At 36.1% G+C, this 25,644-nt stretch overlaps 3 protein-coding genes across 5 annotated transcripts; all 3 read right to left on the reverse strand.

The window, feature by feature from the left end:
- Positions 1 to 331: 331 nt before the first annotated feature.
- Positions 332 to 10,055, reverse strand: LOC132047173 (uncharacterized). Its single transcript, XM_059438097.1, has 18 exons — positions 9,462 to 10,055; positions 8,784 to 8,975; positions 8,532 to 8,687; positions 8,007 to 8,300; positions 7,502 to 7,719; positions 7,323 to 7,397; positions 7,105 to 7,171; positions 6,205 to 6,527; positions 4,993 to 5,226; positions 4,705 to 4,892; positions 4,475 to 4,616; positions 4,272 to 4,380; positions 3,179 to 3,281; positions 2,915 to 3,086; positions 2,124 to 2,222; positions 1,968 to 2,026; positions 1,049 to 1,154; positions 332 to 790 (listed from the first exon to the last, which is right to left on the reverse strand). The coding sequence occupies exons 1-18, from the start codon at positions 9,694 to 9,696 to the stop codon at positions 626 to 628; spliced, it is 2,937 nt and encodes a 978-aa protein (XP_059294080.1). The 5' UTR covers positions 9,697 to 10,055; the 3' UTR covers positions 332 to 625.
- A 1,301-nt stretch (positions 10,056 to 11,356) lies between these two features.
- LOC132047174 (uncharacterized) lies at positions 11,357 to 14,657 on the reverse strand. The gene is made up of 4 exons (XM_059438098.1): positions 14,234 to 14,657; positions 13,397 to 13,450; positions 12,819 to 12,878; positions 11,357 to 11,684 (listed from the first exon to the last, which is right to left on the reverse strand). Exons 1-4 carry the CDS (start codon positions 14,549 to 14,551, stop codon positions 11,559 to 11,561), a joined length of 558 nt encoding a protein of 185 aa, XP_059294081.1. The 5' UTR covers positions 14,552 to 14,657; the 3' UTR covers positions 11,357 to 11,558.
- A 2,271-nt stretch (positions 14,658 to 16,928) lies between these two features.
- LOC132047177 (uncharacterized) lies at positions 16,929 to 24,483 on the reverse strand. Of its 3 annotated transcripts, none has more exons than XM_059438105.1 (10): positions 24,411 to 24,483; positions 23,695 to 23,845; positions 22,968 to 23,126; positions 20,952 to 21,011; positions 20,266 to 20,364; positions 19,302 to 19,394; positions 19,079 to 19,222; positions 17,730 to 17,837; positions 17,218 to 17,269; positions 16,929 to 17,128 (listed from the first exon to the last, which is right to left on the reverse strand). In XM_059438105.1, exons 2-10 carry the CDS (start codon positions 23,791 to 23,793, stop codon positions 17,094 to 17,096), a joined length of 849 nt encoding a protein of 282 aa, XP_059294088.1. In that variant the 5' UTR covers positions 23,794 to 23,845; positions 24,411 to 24,483; the 3' UTR covers positions 16,929 to 17,093. The 3 variants fall into 3 exon arrangements, with proteins under 3 accessions (XP_059294088.1, XP_059294085.1, XP_059294087.1); XM_059438102.1 differs by having other exon boundaries at positions 19,302 to 19,409; XM_059438104.1 differs by lacking the exon at positions 24,411 to 24,483 and adding an exon at positions 23,937 to 24,341 and having other exon boundaries at positions 19,302 to 19,409.
- Positions 24,484 to 25,644: the final 1,161 nt, after the last annotated feature.

The following is a 25,644-nucleotide window of genomic DNA, read 5'->3' on the forward strand; positions in this document are numbered from 1 at the left end:
AATTCAGTGTGTAACTGGTGAGTAAATACAACGTCCCATATTTGTGAAAAGTATTTGAATCAAGACATATAGTATGACATTAATCATTATCATAAATCGAATTTAAAAGAAATATCTGAACGCTGATTTAAACAAATGAAGTACTAAACTTTATAGGTAAATACTATAAAATTGGACCAGGAAAGACACTGCCAACCAAACGGATTAAAATGGAGAAACTCCAAGTAGGAAACACTCTGTAAAACTATATTAGTCGGACCAATGAGTTCTGGAAATTAGAGGCATAACGGTTTTCTTTTACCCTTCTTTGCTCCTGCAACTCAAGGAATGATTTCACACCTCGAAATCTAGAGTAAAAAATTAACCAATTCTAATCCAACAAAGCAGCTAAACACTATTTCAAGTGCAAGTGGAATTAATCATCTCATCATCAGTCATTCGATACAAGTATCCACTCTCCTTTGGCAAGAACTATAAGCTTGCCACCCAGAATATGGGACATAGAAAAAATGATTTACTTCATGTAGCCTAGCCCAATACAACGATTCGTGTGACCTAATTGCTACTCTAGCAAAACTGTCACTCGAAAGAGTGGGATCTCAAAAAGAATGAAGCATCAAATGAATCACATCTTTTTACGAGAAAACTGCAGAGCTGATCTAACTTGGATGTCTTTCGTGAATACATTTGTAACAGCAAAAAGCATGAGGACAAACACAACTTGAGCACTCATGATTCCGAAATGACTAATGCTATTGCCAATTTCCATCCAGCTTCCTTTGTTTTTGACCTGATACCAATCAGAAAACAAGTAATAGGAGTCAAATAGATGGATCCTAACCATGAAGAATCCCAAGGATCATATTCCTAGAGATAATTCAGTCAGAATGCATGAAAGAGAAAAAACTAAGAGATGTTAGAGATTGTTACAGAGAAGAACATATTGGTACTGGGAACCCTACGTTTTTCAAGCAAAACGCATTGGAATGACTATAGGTGGAAAATCATATGAGAATTGCACCATAAGAAGAATCAGATGACTGCTTACCAGGAAGAAGAAATGAATTGTCATTACATCGGAGCACAAGATCACTAGAAAATAGCATCCCAACAATGGAACTTGCACCAATTTAGTGATTGCACTAAATGCACATCTGCAGTTAATACCCAACAACAAATAAAAAGTTATACGTGGTGCACAACGAGTCTCAGCGAAGACAAGAAACTCCAAAATGCTTATGGTTGCATATCAATATAATTCTTCTTGGTCTTCTAATATTCTAAAAGCTTCTACTCATGTATCAATATAAGTTCCTATTATGTACTTTGTTCTCAGTGAAGATCAGGTAGTGCTTGTGCTCTGCAAATAAGACTAAACAAGATATGCTAAAGCTAAATTATGGGAGGATAAGGATACCTTGACTCAAGGGACCCCAAATGACCAACAAACCATTATCAGAGGACATCTGAATGTAAATGTAGGTAGATATAATGACGGTTCCGACAGCCACCAGAATGAAGATAGGAAAGCTTACCCTTTAGTATTAGCTAACATTTATTTTAAAACAGAAAGATGGCCCAGCATGTGAAGCCAAAGTGCAGTGGAAAAGGAGAAGAGTCGCATTGAAGGAGGGAGCATGTGATTTAGAAGCTAACATAGATACCCTGTGGAAGGAAATACAACTACAACAACATATCCAGTGTAATCCCACAAGTGGGGTAAACCCTGTGAGGGAAATAATATAAAAAAAATCGTTATATGAAAGTCGCATATGAAGAGTGTGTCTGAAAAGAGGATCTCGACCACAAGATTCATAATGCTGGAATAGTGAAGTGTAAATAGTTACTAAAGCAAAACAGATTAGTATAGGAATTGAGAAGCTTTGTAAAGTAAATGAGAGCCAGAGAGAATCTGAGAGGTTTTTCATCGACGCCATTAATAAGGAAAATTTGCAAGTTGTACTTACATGACAAGTATGAACGGTATCAACAACTTAAAAATAAGCAACGCTGCCATCAGAAAAGGCTGCAAAAGACAGGAATAGTCCCATGTATCACCATATACAAATGAAAGGGAAATAAAGAATAAGAGATGCAGAATAAGGATGTTTAGTTCCACTTACACTGAAAACAGTGATGAACCGATACACGGAGGAGATCTCAAAGCTTGCAATACTTGCAAAATTACCAGTTCCAAAGAATGCAATATTGAAAAAGACCATCTACAAAAGCGAAAATTACATCAGATTGGTGCAGCATATTACTAATATTTCAATTAACATTCCCTTTCTTTTTTCTTTTTATTTTTTTTTATTTTTTATTTTCTGGGGAGGGGGGGTTACTAGACTATATATAATCTTAAGAATTTTCCACCAATATTAAAAAAAAAAAAAAAAAAGAGATGATACAAAGAAGACAATTATTTGGTTCAAAACCAGAAGCAATTACAAAAGTTCAATTTCCAGAAGAGGTAGACATGCTTTTAGAATGTGTATTGACGTTTAATTTTGTGAGTTACATTAAATTGAATGGAAGCAATTACAATAGTTCAATTTCCAGAAGAGGTAGACATGCTTTTAGAGCGACTCAAACTCAAGGTTAAATTTGAAATTGTGAAGCCTTTTTTCCCTAGCTGCACAATTAGTTATGTGGTACCTTAGCATGTGGTCATGATCTAATTATCAATACACTGTACTGGTTATATAAGGAACTGGCGCGCACATGGAAGCAAGGAAGATGTACAGTAGCCTAGGAAGTTTCAATATAACTATTTGGATACAAAGACAACAGAGCTGGACGAAAACCCTATCACTACTCCCAAAGAGTTAAATTAACAAGGCTGAAAATGATGTCGCTGTCTTTCTTTTTCTCCATAACTATAACATCATTAACAAAAGCAGAACGTAAAACTTACAAAGGTTAATGGGATTCTCATATCAGATAACTCCAGGCACCTATTATCATCCTCCATGGATCTGACTGGAGTTGATGATAATCTGAACTTACTTATATGGAGATAAGCATTTTCCACCAGTATCCATGCTATAAGTGCAAGACCGAGAGCACCATAGAAGACTGCTTCATAGCTGCAGGAGATTCAAAAGCTTTTGACTTCTGATTCATAATGTTATAAAAATTGAATCTACTCCTAGCCTAAGCCAAAAAATGATGGAGATACCCGATTGATAGAAGCAGGAAGGGAGGTGCAACGCCGAGGAAAATGGAAGTCAGCCTGGATAAGAGACCAGTAGCTGAAAAGAGCGGGAGTATCATCGAGAAGCCTAATGAAACAAGCCAAATGATAAATACAGGGTTGTTGAAATGCTCACAAAGAACAAAAATATGTGAAACTTTCAATCAGGCTGAAGAACAGTAAAAGGGGAAAGGAATAATTACACAGAAAAACCAAGTCAGGAAAAGCTTCATAAGAGTTTATCATTAAAATGAACCAAAAGAGCCTGAAAAAAGAATGCAAGTGTAACAAAGGACAGTCTGCTATGCAAAATACATTACCATAAACTAGTAGATGTTTACCAAAGACTGAAGGAGAATATTATTTCTTTATGACAGGATGCAGCAGCAATTATTCCTAAAATCACATGGAAGGAAGTATTCAAAGAAGTCTTACAATCTCTTTGGAATATATGCAGACTTGGCAAAGGATAGGCACGAAGGAAGATAATGATTTGTATAGGCAATACCAATTAGTTGAGAATTTATTTTAGTCATGTTATCACATTTACTTTAGGTCCTATGCTTTCTAGGAGTCTTTTAGCCCTATTAGAGGTTCTTATGACTGTAGGAAATATAAAAAACTTCTAGTTTCGTAAGATGTTGGCCTTAGAGGAATTTAAATGGGCAACATAGCCAGCGAGGATTCATATAGAGAATCCCAATTTGTTTGGGCCTGAGGTGTAGTTGTTGCATGACAGGATGCGACCTACATTACATGGTCTCTTGTTTGAGTTAATGCCATATCTACCATAGGAAGCAGTTGTCCCAGAAGGGCAACTGTAAGACACAATGCCAGCAGCAGAAGAGAAATTCTGAAAAGTAAGTTTGGATAGTATGCCTTTTACTAGAACAATTATAAAGAAAAATGTAGAATCTCACCACTTTGGATTCAGTGTTCAACATCCCATTGCATTAATGAAACAAACAATTGAAGGAAAAATGAGTGTAAAGGTTGCATTAATTGTGTCCATGGGACATCCCAGAACAATTCTAAGACTGAGCTACACTAGCAGACGGATAAAAGCAAAAAAGAATACCAGCAATGGACCAATTCACCAGTTGGTGTAGGACTAACAATTCCTGCTTCTCTGTTCTATGGGTAGTTGAAAGCCAAACCATCAGAGATGCTAATCCAACCAAAAGGATCTACTCCAAACAAAGAAAAAAAAAAAATCCAAAATCTCTCAGTAAAAGTTTAAGATAATTTTAGACAACATTATTCGAAAACGTCATTGCTTACCTGCAAGTGAAAGAGCATGGGAAACTTGAGTTTCGTAGAGTCATGTGCAACGAGACTAAGCCAGTATCTGTTATCTTTAGCATGCAGTTCCACATATCGAAGAACTACGCCAATTGTGATAATCATCATCGCGCCAGCAACCCTATATAAGGAAGTTCAGTAAAACGAATTTCAATCGATATACAACAACTGGATCGGCAAGTTAAGATACTCAATAAGAAGTTACTTACACAAGCATGGTATTTTCTGGAATTTGAGGGGGCATGAGAGTAAAAGCCGACAAAAACCAACATGCCATCCATACAAAGATTGGTATTCCAGATCTTGTAGGTAATGATCTATACAGATAAAAAGGAACTGCAACCCCTGTGGTTAAGAAACACCAAGTATAGAGCTTTCTCTCAGTGAAGCTCTTCACCTGTAAGGTAACCACACACAATGATTAAAGAATCCAGGTGCTCAAGAACAAATCGGCTGCTGCCTAAAGAAACATACATAGACTGTGGGTAAAGCCTCACCAAAAGCTCAAGAATGATCACGGAGAAAACACAAGTTCCAATGAGTTTAAGATAGTAATCAGTAACTTTCCTGCACAAGTATCTGCACAATGCCTTAAGAAATGGATATTCACTAAATATTTGAGTCCACAGAAACATTGTCATCACGACATATGCGTGATAAAGGGGAGGAGATTTTTCAACCAACAGAAGAGTGCACACTACTCCCATTAACAGCCCTCCTAAAAGATGTACCTGCCATAGAAAAAGAATATAAGCAAGAACTGGGGAATCAATTGGTCAGATAACAATTCTTTCGACTATCACCTTATGAATGACTATCCAGAATATTCATCTTTTTTGTGGGAGGAAGGCACATGTTCTAATAACATCAATTTGTAAATGCCAAAATAATATAGTAAAGAGAAAGAATTAATACGCCAATAGAGGACCATGATTAAGAAATTCCCTTAAGAGAAATCCCGGATGAGGACATGATTCAATAGCCTTGGAGATCAGGCAGAATAGAGACAAAATATAAGCAAATATGGTCCTGAAGCGGGGAGCGACTGTCATGGAACATTTTAGAAAGAGCAGAAAGGAAAAATGTTTGGAGGTTGAAAGAAAAGAAAAGGCAAGAGGATTAATGTCAGGTGTCATTACTCCCAATTTTCCCTTAGATTTCAGTTTCTTTCCTTGACAAGTCTAACTTTCTAAAGCTTTGGTAGAAGACCCCCTCCTCCCACTTACAATGCATAGATAAAGTGATTACAATATCTTTCCGGCAATATGAATTAGATTTTCTTATACGATACAGGAACATGGGTAATTTTGGCGTATCAATATTTGCCATTAGATGTACTCTTATCTCGAAGAGGCAGCAGAACACTGGACAACCCTTTGAATATCTCCGCCTCGATTTAGAATCATATATCAACAGTTAGGATATTTTTATTGGTTTTAGTTTGAATTAAGAAAATTACTTGAACTTGCAGAACACAAATACTTTTCACGCAGAAATGCATTTATATGTCCAATTTCCTCCTCTCTTTTTCCTACCGATCTATCATCTCTCAACACCAAATTTCCTCCTCCCTTTTTCCTACCGATCTATCATCTCTCAACACCAAACAGACATATAATTTCTTTTGAACCTCCCTTTTACAACCCTCCTCTAACCAATGCATACAAAGAAATACACAAGGGCATGTGCATATAGAGCAAAACAAGTACCTTAACTGTACTTCTTTGATTAGGCACTTGCTCCTTGCTAAAAATATATGCAGGTAGGGATGTATAAGATTGCAAGACATGGAGTATCACATAGATCATCCAGCCAACATAGCCAAGAGTAATTACAGTCATCAGCATCAACCAATCATATGTCTGGAAATAGTGAAGTCCTTGAAGTGCCAAGCTCCTAAGCTGTTCAGATAGTTTCATTGCAGTTTCATACTCTTTGAGAGAAATCAGATGCTCGATTTGACGCAATAGTGATGAATAACTAGCCAAGGGTTTGAAAGGCTTGGTGTATAATGAGGTTGACTGCTTTAATTCTATATATTTGTCAAGGATGCTCAAAAAAGGAAAAGAAAAATCAAGACTGTTCTCCTTAGTGTTTAAAAGGTGAAAGCAGGACAAGCCCCATTTACATTTATGAAGCAGTTTGGCATGACAGTGTAAAACTTAATTTTATCACCTTTCCCCTATATTGGTCTAAAAATCAGATGCTCGATTTGGCGGAATAGTGATGAATAACTAGCCAAGCTTTTGAAAGGCTCGATTTGACTGCTTTAATTCTAAATATTGGTCAAGGATGCTCAAAAAAGGAAAAGAAAAATCAAGACTGTTCTCCTTGGTCTTTTAAAAGGTGAAAGCAGGACAAGCCCCCAGTTACATTTATGAAGAAGTTTGGCATGACAGCGTAAAACTTGATTTTATCACCTTTCCTCTCTACTGGTCTAAAAATTGATAACTTGTCCTAATTCTAATATATGTCACACTTCAATCGAAATTGTTCTACTGAAAGGTGTAATCACAACAAAAACAAAATTAGGAATATACACATGTAAGATGAGGGAGGCAGAAAGAGATTATAAGTGAAAAACAATCTAAGTTACTAGGGAAGGATACGTGATTTTCGAAGGAACTGATTGAGGATTTGCTTTGTATTGGCTAGCACGGCTTCAACTTCTTCTGCCTGGAAATAGAAGTGATTGTAAGACCTGCATTCAATCTCAATACAAATAACACAACAGTGCCAAAGAACCAGCAAACCGGTACATCTCTCCCAATCCACCACACAGTCATACTGTGCAAAATAGACTGGAAACTTATAGTAATGCAGCTACCTTGTTCAGATTCATGTACTGACGAGGCAGATTGCCAACCGAATTGACAGGACATGGCAGACCAAGCAGAGTGGACTGCAATTTTTAGGTATCATATCAGAGTCAGATTTTAAAAGAAGTTGATATGATAGAAAGGCACTGCAAAGATAAGACTTTTAGAAGAGGACAAGGTAATCGACCATCAGCGGTGCTATGTCAGCTTGATTAACATCCAACCTCGTCATGCCACTGAGGCCCCATTCTGAAGGTGTTTCTGTATCATGCAGATGGTCATCAATAAAGCGAGCAGTACTTTCATGATGGTCACTGCGGGAAATTGGCAAGGGATGCCCAACGCCTGCTCCCCATGCCACAAGAGGTGTATCCGTGTTTGTTGGGTGTCCATCTCCATGACTCCCTATACCAGAAATTGCTATGAATCAATATGCTACATTACACTGTAGTTGCTCAATCACAGAATAAACTTTGTAAAAGATCCAGGTAACTAGAGACAAACATCACTTGCTGGGAAAATGAAAAGAATTTTTCTATCATGGAAACAGTTCAACTTGTGTGCGTAATATATATATATATATATATATCAAATGATCATATCTACAAACAGTTTCCTATGCTGTGTTTACATGGTAAATATCTATTTATACTCATTAGGCAATTGAAAAACAATTGAGCGCCAAGGCCAACCTTTGTCGCTCATTCCATGATCTGCTGTAAATATATATGCAGTCTGATTGTCCTTGTAGTAGTCCTGCATAAGATTGTAAACCTTTTCCGCTATCTTGTCAACCACTTTAACATTATTTAGATAGATGGACGAGAAGGGCTTATGTGCATGACCATTGGAATCACAGCCAAGAAGGTGCAGAAAAACAACAAGCTTGTCTTGTTGTAGTAGCTGCTTCAATTTTGGGTCTTCATTGGACCTATTCAAGAGGTTCTGGAATTGATCGAATGACCACTCATCCAAAAAAGAAGCATCTGCATATAAACACTATCGAATTTGGTAAAATGACTAACAAGAACTGAAAAAGTTTGGTGGGCAGGTGGCTACACTACTAATATGGAGTAACTGATTCTTTCAAGGAGAGGAAATCAGGGCTCTACTAAATGAACCATAAAATTATTTTCGTAAATCACATAACCTTGTGAAAACTACTTGCATGTATGATATGTTTAATCAAAACAGATACTTTAGAAACTGTAACGCACCAGTTGCGAAATCCTCAAAATCATGTGGATACGAGTTCCAAGTGCTATGGGGCAAGGCCCCACAGAATATGGGAACAATATCTGGGCTACCATAGGAAAATGTATGCCGGCTTTGATTAAATACTGAATCGAACTCAACAGGATTTGCCTTCCAACCTGCGAAATTATTGAGCTTGTTGAGGTTGAGAGGCAGTTGCCTAAACAAGTAAAGGCATATTCTAAAGCAGTTCAAGAAATATATAAAAGACTTACCTTTAGTAACAGCACTAGGATCTTCATAGAAGCCAGCAATTATAGCAACATGTCCAGGTCTAGATTCTGTTGGAGGACGAGCATGTGATACTCCCCATCGACCTTTTTTCCTTATAATGCTCCTCAAAAATGGGGCTCTATAACCCCCCTCTGAATCTGGCTCGTAAAACTTATCAGCCCGTAAACCATCCGCTGCAATTTATCAACACAAGAAAAAGGTAATCACCCACTGGCCAATTCAATGCAACAACGACTACATACCCAATGTAATCCCACAGGTGGGGTATGGGGAGGGTAGAGTGTACGCAGACCTTACCCCTCCCTTGTGGAGGTAGAGAGGTTGTTTCCGAAACACCCTCGGCTCAAGCAACACATATCAAAGCAGTTTTTCGCAGTTTGAAAAAGAAAGAAGAAATAAAGAGGACATAGCAAATAATAGGGGAAGCATTACATAGCATTCAGAAAAAGAAAAAAAAAACAGTAACAACTAACAACAATCACATAATACATAACCGGAACACAAGAAACAACAGATAGTAACAGAAATCAAAGGACAAGAAAATGGCATTGCGTCAATTCAATGCCACTGGCCAATTCAATGCAAGAAAATAAAACATGAGCTTGAAAAATTTCATTGCGGCAAATCATCGAACAAGTTGTGTGCAAGCGCAAACGCACCAACCAGAAGAACTAGACGCTTAGCTGGAGCAACGAAACGAGGTGGGACGGGGTCCATGCCATGAACAATGGGAGTTTTGAAGTAAATATCGAAGATACTGAGCATATACACTGCATGAAGTACAACTCCAAGAACCACCAGCCATTTCTCTTTTCTGCTCAGCCATTTCTGCTTATTTTTAGCAGTGTTAATGGCGGATCTTCTACCATCTCCCAAGATCCCATCTGTCCTCATTACTATAAACTTGAAACTTTTCCAAGAAGCTACTATCAGTTAATTGGATCACAAAATCTCCAAGATTTATTATTTTATAACTATAAACTTGAACTTTTGTAAGTATGTTGATCTGTTGCGGTTCTTTTTGTTTTGTGTGTAAGGAATTTTTGTTGGAAAAGTTAGTGCAGATTAGTTACTAGTATTAACAACTCTGTTAAACCCAAAATTCCAGTTATTAGTGTGGTGATTTTGACTAATTCTGCGAACAGTTATAGGCTCATCTTGCGGCAATATTTTTATTCAAAGATGACCCAAAATTTTTAGACAGATTCAACTTTTGAAGAAGCGAACAATTAAAATTTTCTACTAACCGTTCACTGGAATATTTAAATAACTCCCCTGTCCCAATTTATGTAAGTAGTGGATAAGAAATTTAAGAAAGAAACGATTTTATTTCATATTCTATATGTATTTTATTTATTACAGATTTTTTAAGCAGTGTAACCTTAGCGTACATATTGTATTTTAGAATATTGTGTATAATTAAAATTTTCTGCAAAGCAATTAAGTAAACATCACTTGGTTTGGATTTAGAATTTAAATTTTAAAGGTTTCTACGTTAGTCTTAAATTAGTACATATTAACAATGGGATTCACAATCAAATATATATCTATATATATATATATTTAGTGAATTTTTAATACAACAGGTTTTGAGCAAAGTTCGTGAGTTCACGTGAACTCGAAGGCTCAAGGGTAGATCCGCCCATCTCACTAACGAGTCTATAGTGATATCCAAAACTCGCAAAGGTGATTTTATGGAGTATTTAAATAACAGTCGATAGTGTATAAATGTATGCATAGACTGATAGACATAATACGCCGCAAGCAAATTGACAATGGTTTCCACTAACAACGGAAATTGGACACTAACTGAACTTGAATTGATACTTTAACAGATAACAAGAAAACAGCCACAGGTCACACTACAACATTAACTTGCGAATCTTCTAACATTGGACGATCAAAAATCGAAGTGTCAAACTCAGTGTTTGAGGACAAACAGAAACGAGGACATGCCAATGCTCAGAAAACCAAGCAACGTGTGCTGAATCAAAACAAGCTCATTTGGTGATGCATTAGAATTGTCTGAAGGACCGCCTGGAGTTAGGGTAGGTGTTCCTACTTGTGCTCTCACAGCTAAATTAGCTATGAAGACAAGCATAATTGCTGCTGCAACAAACTTTTTCAGAGCCATCTTTGCCTATTTGAAAGAAATTAAGGTTCCTGCTCAATACTGTATGTCCCAGGTTCTCAAACAAGCTATTTATAGGAAAATGCATGCCTTTCAATATTGTTTAATTAATTGAGTCGCTGACATTATAAAGAGACAATTCCTAGCAAATTCTTTTTGTCCTTCTTGATAACTGGCAAAAAATTGGCAAGTGGCAGAAGCTGACGACTCCTTATATTGGAATTTCATTAATAAAGGCCGTTTACTGGCCTGACCAATCGATCGATGGCATAGATTTATTAACTATTGAGAAATGAGCTACCAATTACTGTTTGGATCGATTCCTTCCCAACACAAAGTAATTTCCCTCTTATTTGGATCTGACAAGCTAGTAATATGACTCCCACGGCTCATAAGAGTACCTCCTCTACTTTTGCATACCACTTGTATACTGACATTTTCCGACCACGGGGATAATAAACTTTAAAAAAAATTGATTCTTCTGCTCATCAGTAATTCACAAGTTGAAAAACTAATCAAAGAACTGTGTAATACCAAAAATGTTAAAATATAGGCTGACTGAACTACTTGCATCCATATAGGGAAATAGGATTCTCTTAAGATGTTTGTGAAAGATATCAGCCCATCATGCTTCTGAATCTTCATCCTGAAAGCTCAGATTTAATGTTTGCAACTTGAAGCCTGAACCTTGTATTGTTTCAACCAAACTGGAAGCCACCCCTGTAGCTTGTATTGTCGTTTGCTTTGTTAACTACATCAAATAACAAGAAAGATTAACCATGCTTCATTTCTTACATTCAGATAAAGGACTCAGATTTCAATTCTGATGGAAATAGATGGTAACTTTACCGTCCACTTTTATACGCTTGATCTATATTGTCAATGAAATTCGTACACGTTTTGGATTTTATGTAGTTTGTATGTTAAGGGAATAGCAGCTTCAAAGGTTAGCTTTGACAGTGTTAGGTTTTCTACAGAAATATATATATATATATATATATATATATATATATATATATTTTATTTTATTTTTATTTTTATTTTTTTATGACATAGGAACCCGCGGCTAACCTTAGGATGCGCACGGGAGGTAAACCCAGCCTCAGTGCAATAGCTCGCACACCACACAGGAGAGGTAACCCGCACTAGGCAAGCCCCGTGTGACAAGCTCGACCCAGAAGGCAAATCCCTACTATTGCAGGCAGGGGGTTGGTTCCGAACCTGAGACCTCCATTATGAAAGCCCCATGCTCAACCGTTTTAACTTTTAAGGATTAAAATGTGATAAATACTTTAACAATCATTTTTTTGATAACATGGGAACTCGCAGCCGCTACCTTTCGGATGCGCACAGGGTAACCCAGCTCCTGTGCAATAGCTCGCAAACTACACAAAAGAGGTAACCCGCACTAGGCAAGCCCCGTGCGACGAGCTCGATCCAGAAAGCAAATCCCCTGCTGTCGTAGGCAGGGGGTTTCGAACCTGAGACTTTCATTATGAAAGCCCCATGCTCAACCAACTGAGCCACCCTTACGGGTACTTTAACAACCGTTTTTGACAAATAAATTTTATTCCAGCTCTTCCACACAAAGTTAACTGCTATTGTTCATTTAGATAGACTGTTACACTATCATTGCTAGAGAAGCTCCAAACACGACAAAACAGCACAAGACAATCCTCCTGGTAGTAGTCCACTATGTTGTATATTGAATTTAGAATACCAGTAAGGAACCTAAAGCATGCTTCGGTGATTTATTACTTTATGCACTATCTCGAAGGTGCATTATGCTGATAAAGATGTCAACTTTATATAGCAATTTTTCCTGTAACAGAATATACTACAGTTAATAAGTCAATTTAAGAGAAGTATTCTATATTTAAATCACCTCGACGCTTGCAATACCCTCAACAACTTGAACTTTGAGACCTGTAATGCCTTCTACCTCCTGTATACATATGGACAGACAATGAAGGTCAAATTACAACTGTTCCTTTTATTTTATTTTTTGATAAGGTCAAACTGCAAGTATTCTTTGATTCTAATTATTAGCTAAAATCTAATGTTTTGGAACAGAGATGGAGAAGCAGATAGAGCTCTTCATCAAACATTCACAAAATCAATAGTTCTCTCTTGCAGCATTTGAACACCAATAATCTGATGAATATTTATACCTGTTCTTTGATTTTAGGTTATAAGATTTCAGACATCCCTCATTTTCTTTCTCTAATTGTTCTTTACAGTGTAAAGACCCCGTGTTTTTATCTCCCATTACAATGTAATTGAGAGTCTTTCTGGTTTTCAACAAGTACCATTAAAATTACAAAAATAAAATAAAAATGCAGAGTCTCCTGCAACTTAAACTACATTGTATCTAACACATAGACAACTGAAGTCTTTTGCGGAAGAGTGGACATATTGGTTATGTCCAAGTAAAAAGTTTTGAACTTTACGTACTGAATTTACCTCTAAAGCGTTAGTCACATTAGGAACGGCAGCTTCATTCATTGTTCCTTCTGCCTGTGATAAGAAAGGTATAAATTCAGTTACCATTCACAGAAGAATCCACCACACGTTAAAGGGTTACAAGCGACTTACAATTTGATAGAAAAATGAAGCAAAACTAGCACATTGAATCACTTCTGATTCTTCTCACCAGTATGAGACAATCAATCAATTAATTAACTAAACCTCACTCCCAAACTGTTGGAGTTGGGCTATAATAATCATGTATGCGCGTTCTCATCTGAACCCATTTCATGCCAATATGAGTAGAACAACACTGAGCTTATATTTATTAATTCTAGAAGATTCATTTTAAATCCACCCAAAACGGTGCCCTTTATATTTTCTTTAGTATTATATATATATATATATATATATATATATATATATATATAAAATCTAATTCATTTTTTCTTTTTCCGACATGCTTGGAATTGCATTTCCTTGAGCCGAGAGTCTATCGGAAACAACCTCTCTACCTCCTAAGGTAGGGGTAAGGTCTGCGTACACTCTCCCCTCCCAGGACCCCACTTGTGGGTTAACATTGGTTATGTTGATGTTGTACACTGAGCTACTACCTAACCCTCCTCCTTTATCCGAACATAGTGAATTGAATTTTTTTGACAAAATTAGACACTTGACAAGAACCCATTTCATAACAATATGAGCACAGACTGAAATTCATTACTACCAGATTAACTATTCCTACACTAGGCATCAACCCTCCGAGTTCACATTGGTTGAGTTTTTTGACAAAAATAGGAACTTTCCTAAAATAGAAAAAGAAGAGGGGGAAACCTGAAAGAACATAGTGAGGACATCGGAAGGGGAAACGGAAACAGAAACAGTCTGATCAGTGGTTGTAGTCGGAGCAGTAGAAGCTTCATCTCCACCTTGTTCGGCAACAGCAGTATCTTCCTCAGTTGCAGAAAATATCCTCCAACTTCTCGAAGGTGTCTTCGCTTTCACCAAACTTGAAGAGCAAGAATGACCGCCGTTAATGCTCCTGTTACTTTGAAGTCGAAGGAATTGAATTGGGAAAAGCTGGGGAATTGAATGGGGAATTTGAGAATGAGATTTAGCTCTGCAAACGGAAAATGCTGAGACACTGGCCATTCTTTTGCTACTTCCTCAGAGTGATTGTTTTACTCTTCTTATCCAGAAGCCAAAGCACAAATGGAAGGGGACTACGGATATTTGGGACAATAAATGATAAGTCACTAAATTTTGAATATAATAGTTGGGACTTTGAACATGTGAGTACCAAAAATAAACATTATTCCCTGCATTTTAAATTTCGATTTATCACTTTTCAAGCTTGTTTTTTTTAAAAAAAATTGGGTGTGTTAAAATACTCTGTATTTTAAAATTACATAAAATGAAGGTATTTTTTGTGACATTACATACAATGATTTAGAGAAAAATAAAATAAGACATTATCTTTGTGTTTGATTCAAAATCATACATGTTTTACCCTAAAGCATTAATGCATCATTATGTTTGCGATAAGTGAAGATTTTTAGTAACTCCCGAATATTATGTTAAAAATTTAATGGAAAAGGCAAAAATGCCCCCTGAACTATTAGAAAATATCTAAAATACCTTCATCCATCTATTTGGATAAAAATACCCCTCAGTTCAACTTTTTGGCTTATTTATGCTCTTTGACTAACGGTCAACACTAAATTAAAAAAATATATTTAAATTACACATGTCATTTTATTACTAGTCCAATTTTCTAAATCTGAAAAAATTGGATTTTTATAAAATTTGGAACAACTTAGTTTTTTTTTTAAAATGTAGTAAGCCCCTTTTTTGAAAAAAAAAAATCAGGATTGGATTTTTATTAACAAATGTGGATTTTTTTAAAATTTGGAAAACTGATTTTTTTTTTTTTTAAATATGGAAAATTGAATTTTTTTTTATTAAAATTTGGATATTTTAAATCTGAAAACTGAATTTTTTAAGTAAAATATGCAAAACTAATGCTCCATGGTTTTCTTCTAGATTTAAAAAAATAGTTTTCTGGATTTGTTTTTTAAACACGGGTTTTCCACACTTTTTGTAAAAAAAATAATCATTTTTTCCAAATTTTATAAAAATCCGATTTTTGCAGATTTTGAAAAAAATCCACTTTTTCCTTCTTTTTTATTTTTTTGTTAAAGTGTCCTAAAAATAAAATCATGAAATCTAAATTTTTTAGGTTAGAAAAAAATGAATTTCCCTTATTTAAAAAAAAAATCCAGATATTTTAATTAAAAACATCACGCTTTCCATTTTTTTTTTTAAAACGGGTTTTAAAAAATTATTTATCCTGATTCTAAAAAAAAACCATTTTCAAAATTTAAAAAAAAAAAAAAAAAAAATTCCAGTAATAAAATGTCATGTGTAATTTAAATAATTTTTTTTAAATTTTTTAGTATTGACTGTTAGTCAAGGGCATAAATGAGCCAAAAAGTTGAATTGAGGGGTATTTTTAGCAATATAGATGAATGAATGGTATTTTTAAACCTTTTCTAATAGTTCTGGGGCATTTTTGGCTTTTTCCGTTAATTTTTTCACAAAATATTTGGGAGTTGACTAAAAGTGCACCACTTATGCAAACATAATGGACTATTAATGCTCCATATAAAAAAATATGTATGGTTTTAGGTCCAAATCCAAAGATATTGTACTATTTTGGTCCTTTTCTCCAATGATTTTACTCAATTTTGGCGATTGATTTACAACCAAGGGGGTTTTATTGTCTCATTAAATAGGTAAAGGAATATTGTTTCTCAAACCTACAAGGTTAAAGGTCCTTACGGCAAACAATAATATACCTAGTATAATCCCATAAGTGAGGCCTGGAAAATTCCTTTTAAAGGTTAAAGGTCCTTGAGGAGGGTAAAAGTGATATTGAGCCTGTTCGGATGGGCTTAAAAAAAGCTGCTTATAAGCTGATTTAGATAAGTTAAGCCAAATGAGTCAAATTATTTTTTTGATTTTATTTTAAAGACAACCGCTTATGTCGGCCTACCCAAACACTTAAAAAAACTGAAAACAACTTATAAGCAACTTATAAGCCAATCCAAACGGCTCATTCTCTTTATTTCTTCTTTCCATCACTCTCTCAAGAGGAATTCCTATTATAGTTTTTCTCCTCGTCACTTGTTTTACCGATTTATCTGAAATCTAGCCCATAATTATATATCTCATATTTGAGTGTCACAACATTTTCTTTGTATGAAATCAACTCATCGAAATATTAGTACATTGAATCATATAAAGGAAACCTAATAATCAGTTCGGTACCATTCGGTTGGATCGGTTAAGTCTTGCTTTTAAGAAACCACTGACACCCCTTGATAAATTCCTTTTCACATAAGCAATACAGGATAGACCACCATTTAAATTTAAGTACTAGGGATACTAATTAACTTAGCATAGTGGACAATAGTACCAGTAAGACTTCAAAGTGCTTGAATATTACTTTAAAGAAGAAACCTGGCACTTGGACCAACTAATTTCCATTGCAAATGAGACGAGATTAATTAATCAGATCATATATCTACAAGGAACAAGACATGGTTTTAGACCACCAAAAATACATTACACGTCTTGGGGGTCATTCATCCTTCCCAAAATCCCAACAAGTTGAGGTAGGTGGTGACTTAAGTTATTTCATGTCACATTCCACTTGAAATTCACCATCTGCAAGAAATTTTTCTTATCAGATTCTTCACGGGAAAAGATAGATTTATTTAAGCACAAGACAAGGGGCCACAAGAGAAGACACTTACTCTTGAGATACACGGCTAAATTTGCCTGGGCATCGGCTTCGGTGTTGAATTCCTGATATGTGAAACAAGTAAAACCCTCAGAATGGGATGACAAGATAGCTTTTAATGTCTAAAAAGAAAGGAACAACTATGCGTATAGTGAATATGTATAAGTATAATTCTAGGCTCTTCATGCAGAGGAATGCAGAAACAAAGTGAATTAATAGACTGAAGAAGCAAGATTGTTTACTTCTAGCTACAAGGTGATGAAACCAATTTCATAGAACGCATTAACAAGAAAAGAGAAACTCTATACTGCAAAAATTAAACATGACATTCAAGCACCCACCACTTGCACTGTTTTTGGTCACGGCAGTCTAAAAGACCACACATACAAAATTACACACGCTATTTCATTTTCATCACAGAAACAACATGCAGATGCAAGATATAATGAGGGCATTGAAAATCCAAATTCTGATAGACAAGCTCAGTAAGCTCCAAATAAGCAAAAGAGGAAAAGTTGGCCATACTCTGTCCATATGGTTGATCTGGAATGACATAAACTGATCTTTAAGCTCTTTGACAATCTTGCATAGGTCAGCCATATTCTGGTTCTTACATTTCCAGATTCCTTGAGCCTGTTCCAAGATATAAATTTGTAAAGAACGAGAGAGATCGTCCCAGTCTCCCAGAAGCAGTTCCAGCAAAAACATAATACTGAATGCAATATAAATAGCACTGCATGATCTCAGCAAAAGTTCACACAGGTGCAAGGGGAAGAATAGCTCACTTGTGAAGTGGTTTAGGTATCTCTAAGGATGGAGTGGGTGAGGTACCATCAAGAAGGCAAGCTTATACCAAATCGTATAGGGTCTTTATACTCACTCTTAAACCTGTCACTGTAAATTGCAAGGGATCTCTTTTTTCCTATTTTTTACTTTCTTTATCTTTTTCAATTCAGCTGTTGCTTTTCTTCTCTTTCTTTTACCGTTAAATCATTTCTTTTCCTTTTTTATTTTCTGTTTCCATTCCCTAGACCCCCTCTCTTACATAGATTGTTGTTCTATTTTTCCAATTCTTTTTTTCTCTGTTTGCATTTTTTGGTTTCTCTTTTCCTTTTTTAATTTCTTTCCCCCAAACCCCATATTCCCAAAATAGTCAAAACACTTTCTTCTGCGCAACATAACAAATCCTTTTTCTTTTTGTCATAGTTTCTCCAAGCTTAACAATCTTCTTCTCCCTCACGTTGGTTTAAGTCGTTTTGACTTATTAGCTGAGATAATTCCTCTTTCACCTGTTATTTTTTGGAAATTTTTACCTGGTCTATAAAATTATTAGGACTTATATGTGTATAAGAATAACAGGATTTTTTTAATATTACAAATATAAAAGATTTTATTATAAATGTAGCCCTATGGGATAACAAGGGATAATTGCAATCCCACTTTAAATGCTTTGAACAAGACGCTACTACCCTTAATTAAGCTAATAACTCGGGAACAAAATTTTCACCATCTTGTTGAAAAAATGAGCATGTTAGCTTACAAAAGTTTTCAGAAACCTTAGACCACAGAACCACAAGGTTAATTAGTGAAAAACCATGTTTCTCATCATTTGGAATGGCCCACTTGCTTGGCACATTGGTGTCGCCCGGTATTTATGAGCATGTCTTAGACAGTCTCCAATGGCTAGCACATAGCCGGAAAAAGCTCTTTAGCAATTGCTCCAGAACACAGTGGTCTCGTCAATTACCGAAGGGATGAATTTGACAGGATATTAAAAGTGAGATAGCAGAAATAGTTGACTAATTTGCTGAAGGGAAAATGGAAAATAAAACAAAAGCAAAAAAGCAGAAGTAAGAAGAAAGAGTAAAGAAGACCTGCATGCAGACAAGTTTTGAGTCGCCCTTAACTTTTATGTGCTTGAAACCTTTCTCAAGAGCATATTTTAGCCCTAAGATTACGCCTCTATATTCAGCAACGTTGTTAGTTGCGTGTCCCACACCTTCACGCAACCGGAAAACCTACAGAAAAGAATTACAAGTCGAAACCCTGTAAATTTGTAGTGACAAATCACATCTTCTAAATGGATAGGGAGCATACCATACTTCCATCTGCAGCACGTAGCACAGCCCCAGCCCCAGCTGGTCCAGGATTCCCCTTTGAAGCCCCATCAAACTCAAGAATGCATGAGCACTGCATGTGGGGGGGCTGAAGGTATCAATTTACAAAATGTTCCTCCAAGTTAGAAGCAAAGATCAGATAGATATAGTAGACATGATATCATGACTAGGGTAAGTGCCAACAGAATTAATACACTATAAAATGGCTCAAAACATAAGTTCCAAGAACCTTTTTCTAGCACATAAGAACAAAGTCCAAATAGAATCTTTTATGTTGTTTTTCTAATCAAGTAAACCCAATTTTGTGTGTTCTACATTCAGGATAAGTAAGCTTGAATGTTATTTCAACAGAAAATTTCTTTTCCCTGTGTTCTTTTTGGCTCCTAATGGGAGTGCTCCATGTGAAATAGGTTAGTATGCTGCAAATCCATTTACATTCTAAATGTTGATGAGTGCGTGTCGGATCCATCAAAAGTAGTTTGGAGGATCCAACACGGGTGCGGCACTTTTTGAAGAATCTAAACAACATATATTAAAGTAAATTTTGCCACTAATCTTCCAACTTTGGAGCAAAGTTGCACATTGTCCTTCACAGTTTGATTTAAGAGTCACTTGGTCCCCCTTGGTTCAGCAGTTGCCGAATCAGGACTTTTCAACTTTATAGACTGAGAGAATAATCTCTCGTTCTCAAATTACTTTGAGTTCTTTAACCTTTTATTTTGCAAATTAGCTCCAATAAGCATCACTTCCCTCACTACTGTGCGTCCATCAGCAGCAAAATATAGGAGCAGCCCTTTCCAAGGCTAACTCCACCCCCCCCCCCCGCCCACACACAAAACCCCAACACACACACACAAAGAATGTCAACATGCAGATGAAGCAGACAATGGCAAGAATTTAAACATATTGATACAAAGAATTATTAGACAAAAAAATTAACTTACACAATATGACGAAATTGGGGGCACTTCTAGGAAATTGTCTAATTTGGCATGTTTTTGCTGACCAGCAGCTGAAAACGAAGGAGATGCCACCACCTCCATCTGAATGTAAGGAAAAAAAATCACGTGAATATCAAAGACACTACACACGCCTTTTCATAATAAGTTAATAACAAAACTTTTTTCACACGCTGACTCAGTTTAACTTAAAAGAGTATATTAAACAAAATGAAGGACCAAACAAATTATCATAAGCCCAAGACAAGATTAACTAAAACTTGTGAGTTGAACCATCAATAAATTTGAGCTCTTCGGTTAAAAAAATCAGTGTTATACTAAAAACGATAAATGTGAACCATAACTTTATTACTAGAAGCAGCAAAACAGGCTTATCCTCGACATTTATACCGCCATAGATGTGTATCCTAATTTCACTTCAAGAGCTATTGAGGAAGCCACCATCCCTATTAGTTTCTTATTCCAGGAAAAGCACGAGCCTAAGAATACACAATATCCAAAATTTCCATCCATCCTACTTCATAACATGTTAAGGCAGTAACTGATGATACAGTTGCTTTGATGACTGAAGGTGGGCAAAAATTAAAGTATATCAGTTATGAACCTTTCAAGGAAGACATACCCCATCTAATTATTGCAAGAATAATCTGGATTGACCATTAAGAGATTACCTGAATCCTCTTTTCCTGAATATTCTTCCCGATTATTTTATCTTTTGAAGAGCCAGGTTGCTGCAGAAACAGAAAAAAATTAAAAATCTCCACGCATGAAATGGTCCTTAATGTAAAATAATTACTAGAAAAACATGCTATATGTTTCTTTTTTCAAGGCACAAAATGTAGTATATACCATAGACTGCTGAATTTGACAGAGCAAACGGGGACAGACATTTCAATAATTGATTGCTAAAACATCTAAGCCGTTCAAGTTGGGTAAAGCTGAAAAATGTAAAAGCAGTACTATGTACACTCCGTAATTACCAGTAAGTGCCTGGAAGACATGATGGGGGAAGATGGCAATGACAAAGCAAGGAAAAACTAACAATTCCAACAAGTGAATGAACCTATCATCGATATCAAATTCAGATCCCAAGAATTTCATATGCAAAGCTATTAGGAAGCTCCCGTGACCATAAGGTAACAGTAGTACAGTTCTGCATCTGAGACAGCTCCATCCCCCACCCCCAAATACCGAATTAGACTTGAAGCAATACAACATATGCCAGTAGCATTATCACCAAGAAGGTGTGCGCCACAAATAATAGGCAGGTATGGCAATGCTACCATGTACCACATAATCGGATAAACACTTCAGAAAAAAAATCTACTTCAGTTTATTCACATTAAGCTTTTCAATAGTATTCACCTTTTTTCTTAGCTCTCAATAGTATTCATCTTGGTTTGCTCTCTTATCTAATGCAGCAATGAAATGATTCTTCCCAGTCCTCCACCTTTCAATTTTTAATTTCCTATACATAGAAATCTGATTCAATATTCACTTCCCTTCTCATGCATCTTAGCTCAAAGTTCTGCTGAGGTAAAAATTTATCCAATCACATCAATGTTATGTGTCATCAGTTCAAAAATCACCTTAAAGAATCATTGCTAGCAAATATAGTATTAATTTAAACCTCTAATATTCAGAATTTTTTTGACCAAACACAGGCCTCGGTTCCTTGTTCATTAAAAATTGTATAAGCTAAGAATATAATCATTCCGGAGCAATTCTTCGAGTTACGCTGGTCCGCATATGATTGTAGATGACGGAGTGATATTCTCCTCTTACAGAATACAAGGCACTTTATTATTTGGAAGTTATCCTACACCGGAAAAGTTAATCTCATGAGTTCAAAACCATTTCTGCAGCGCCAGATAGTTGTGTTATGAGAAGAATTGGAAGCGCACCCCAGGGTGTGGGCCTAGTAGTCAATAAAGTAGGTTGAGAACCATGAGGTTTCAAGTTCAAGTCCCAACAGATAAAATCACTAGTTGATTTCTTCCCATCTGTCCTAGCCTTGGTGGACAGAGTTACGTGGTACCTGTTGCTGGTGGGAGGTGACAGGTATCCCGTGGAATTATTCGAGGTACGCGCATGCTGGCCCGGACACCACGATTATCAAAAAAAAAGGAATTGGAAGCAAAAGATAATAGAGAATGCTGAAGAACTACACGAAGTTGTTCTCTTATGTCAACAATCAGATGAAAGTGAAGCAAAGAGGAATAATAAGATGGATATTATGTCAAAGAAACAAATAGCAGTTGCATTCAATAACACAATTGTCCAATTCCTTTAGAAAAAAGAGCTACATGGGTGCACCGGTGCCACACAAAAGAAGATATCAGAGCTAGGCAAAAGGCATACATCTAAACATGTAAAAACACACCAAATGGAGTAGATACAACATGTGAATCACTAACACTCAGTTGCCGAAAACATAGTTGGAAGATCAAAAGAAGGAGCAGTTCAGTCTGACCGAGAATAATCATGCAGTCAGTCAAGGTTAGCGGCACACTACTATGTGTCTAAATCATGACAACAAAAGGATTGTTATGAAACTTAAAAAGCCGGACAAGTTTAGGCTGTTTAGCATCCACCATTAGCCAAAATTCGACCCAACAATCATCAAATAGATACGACAGCCATGTCTAATGCCAGTTCAATAACAGTAAAATGATCAAGTTTCTAACCCGAAAAGGGCATGGGATGAGTATCCCAAAGAGATCATCACGAACATCACTGAAATCCATAGAATACATTGCATTTTTGAGTCCATGAGAGGCCAGATACTCTTCAGATTGCTTAGCCAGGTGATACCCTTTATAAACATTTATGGTTGGTTCACCGACCTGAAGGATTAGGAAAAATAAAAAATCTATTCAAAAAAGAAAAAATAAAGCACCTAATAATATTATCACTTGTATCTAATCAATCAAGCAACTAAGACTCAACCCTGAACTAGTGGGGTTGACTAAATTTTACCCATTTTGCTCTTATTTTTTCATCATTGTGCAGAAGTGGAATAAGGGCCCGTTTGGCCATGGATAATCTTCACTTTTTTCCGGAATCCGGAATCTTGTTTGGACATAGAATTGTTACAATTTTCCGGCATTTGAAAAACCCCAAATAGCCGTTTCCACATTTTTCACTCCAAATCACTCACAAAGATTCAACATCTTTCCAAGTTGTATTCATGTCCAAACACAACTTCAATTTCCAAATACCATTTTTCAGCTTTTTTCCAAATACTACTTTTCCTTTTTGCAAATTTCAATTTTTTTATGTCCAAACACCCCCTTAGGATCTTCTTATACTTGAGCTCTAAATGACCCAAAAAAGGTAGCAGTCCAATACATAACCCTGTCTATGGCCCAAAAGCATAAAGTATTTAACCATAGAAGGTAAAGGAAAACATACAGATGTTCGTAGCAGAGCTTGCAAATCACTCAGGTTCTTATAGACCGCGATCACATCCCCTTTACGCACCACATAAAAAGCATCCTTTTCGTCCCCCATTTATGAGTCCCAACTCCAATGCCTTTACTTGGCTTTGCAAATTACTCCACCACTGTATCAACACAAGACGGTATTACTTAGTAAAAGAAACAGAAACAAATACAAGTCCAAATTCCACTCGTGATAATCGATTCTAGACCCACCGAGCAATTTAGTGGCCGTTTGCCCATGAATATATTTTACTTTTTTCTGGAGTTGAATTGCGGAAATCATGTTTAGCCATAAAATTCTGGAATTCAACTTGAATTTTCCGGAACTTGGAAAACACCAAAAAGCTTTTTCACTTTTTTAACTCCAAATCACTACTCAGAAAAATTCAAAAACAAGTCCAATTTGTATTCATGGCCAAACACAAGTCCAATTTCCAAATACCATTTTTCCTTTGAAAACCAATTTCACAATTTTCATGGCCAAACGGGCCCTTACAGTCTACATATAATGTATGCATGTATGATCAGTGTAGTTGAGATAGTACTACTGATAGTGTGTGATACTCAATTACTATATGATTTAGGGCTTTTTTGTAAAAAAAATCCCCCGTCTATCAGGCAGAGAGATAATGAATTAGGGTTTTAAAAACAATGGAAAAGTGAAAGAATAGAAGGGAAGATGCTTACCGAGCAGAGGAGGAGAGTGAAGTGTAATGGAGTTTTGTCAGCACAGCATCTCTCGACTCAAACTTTCAGTTTCTGTTTAACGGGTGACGTCCCTTGATTTTGGGGCAATTTGCAGGATTGCCCTTCGCTGGAGGTGGTCTTTAATTTTTACCCCTCAAAATGCTGTTCTTTAAAATTTGCCCTTCAGGCATGGGCACACACAGAATTTTTGCCCATATATGGGCTAAGGCAGAATTTGTATGGGCAGATTGGCAAAAATTCTGCCTAGCAAAATTTTAGCTTGCGATTTTTATTTTTTTTTAATTGAATTGTGGTTCTAACTCACAATCTCACAAGTAAGAATTTAGTTCGAATCAAAGGTTAATACTTAAAGGATTCTCCAAGAACCAATAATTTGTCTAACCATCCAATTTGAAGGGCAAAAATTAAAGACCACCCCAAATGAAGGGCAATCCGCGCAAAAAAACAGCTGATTTTGGTCCGAAACTGAATATTTGGGCTGCTTGGTGGTTTTTGGGCTATCCAGGTACGTCCCTTTCCGGCCCAATAATTATTACACCCCAACAACATACATTTATGTTTATCTTTTTCCTCAGTTTTTTTGACTCATTTTTCTGCTAAAAAAATTACTATATTTACGAAATTACAGAAGAAAAAAAAATGTTTACCGACGGTTATATCATTCCAAAGAATTATTGTTACTATACCACCCGTTCATATACAGTTGTGTCGTTCCCTCTTAATAATTAAGCAATTACACTTTAATCACTAATTGGTAGAATTCAACAGCAAATTCAACTACTACACTTTATTTGCTTTAATAAAAAATGTGTAATTGGTAAGCTTCCACATCACAGGGAAAAACTGAAAAAGAAAAACCATTTAAATGCGTCTCGAACCATAGCCAATGGTTGATTATTCATAGTTCCCGTTGATTTGAAATCCCATAGGGTTATATGTCACCTGTCTAAGAACGTGCCAGAGGGAACACGTAAAATAGTTGTCTAATTGTGACGCTTATCTTAGTTCATAGTGAAGCAGCAGACTCAAGACTCACTTGTAAGCCAACAAATTTCCTTCACATAATTCAAGTGTTCTGAAGGCAATACAGAAACCATTTAAATGTAAACACTATGGATAGAAAAAGAATTTGCAGCAATGTCAAAAACGCAACCCTCTTTCAGTGAGTATTTTCTTTCTCCTCCTCTCGTCTTATCTCTGTGGTTTATTTGAA

This window comes from Lycium ferocissimum, chromosome 2 (assembly GCF_029784015.1).
Source record: "Lycium ferocissimum isolate CSIRO_LF1 chromosome 2, AGI_CSIRO_Lferr_CH_V1, whole genome shotgun sequence".
Classification (NCBI taxonomy): domain Eukaryota; kingdom Viridiplantae; phylum Streptophyta; class Magnoliopsida; order Solanales; family Solanaceae; genus Lycium; species Lycium ferocissimum.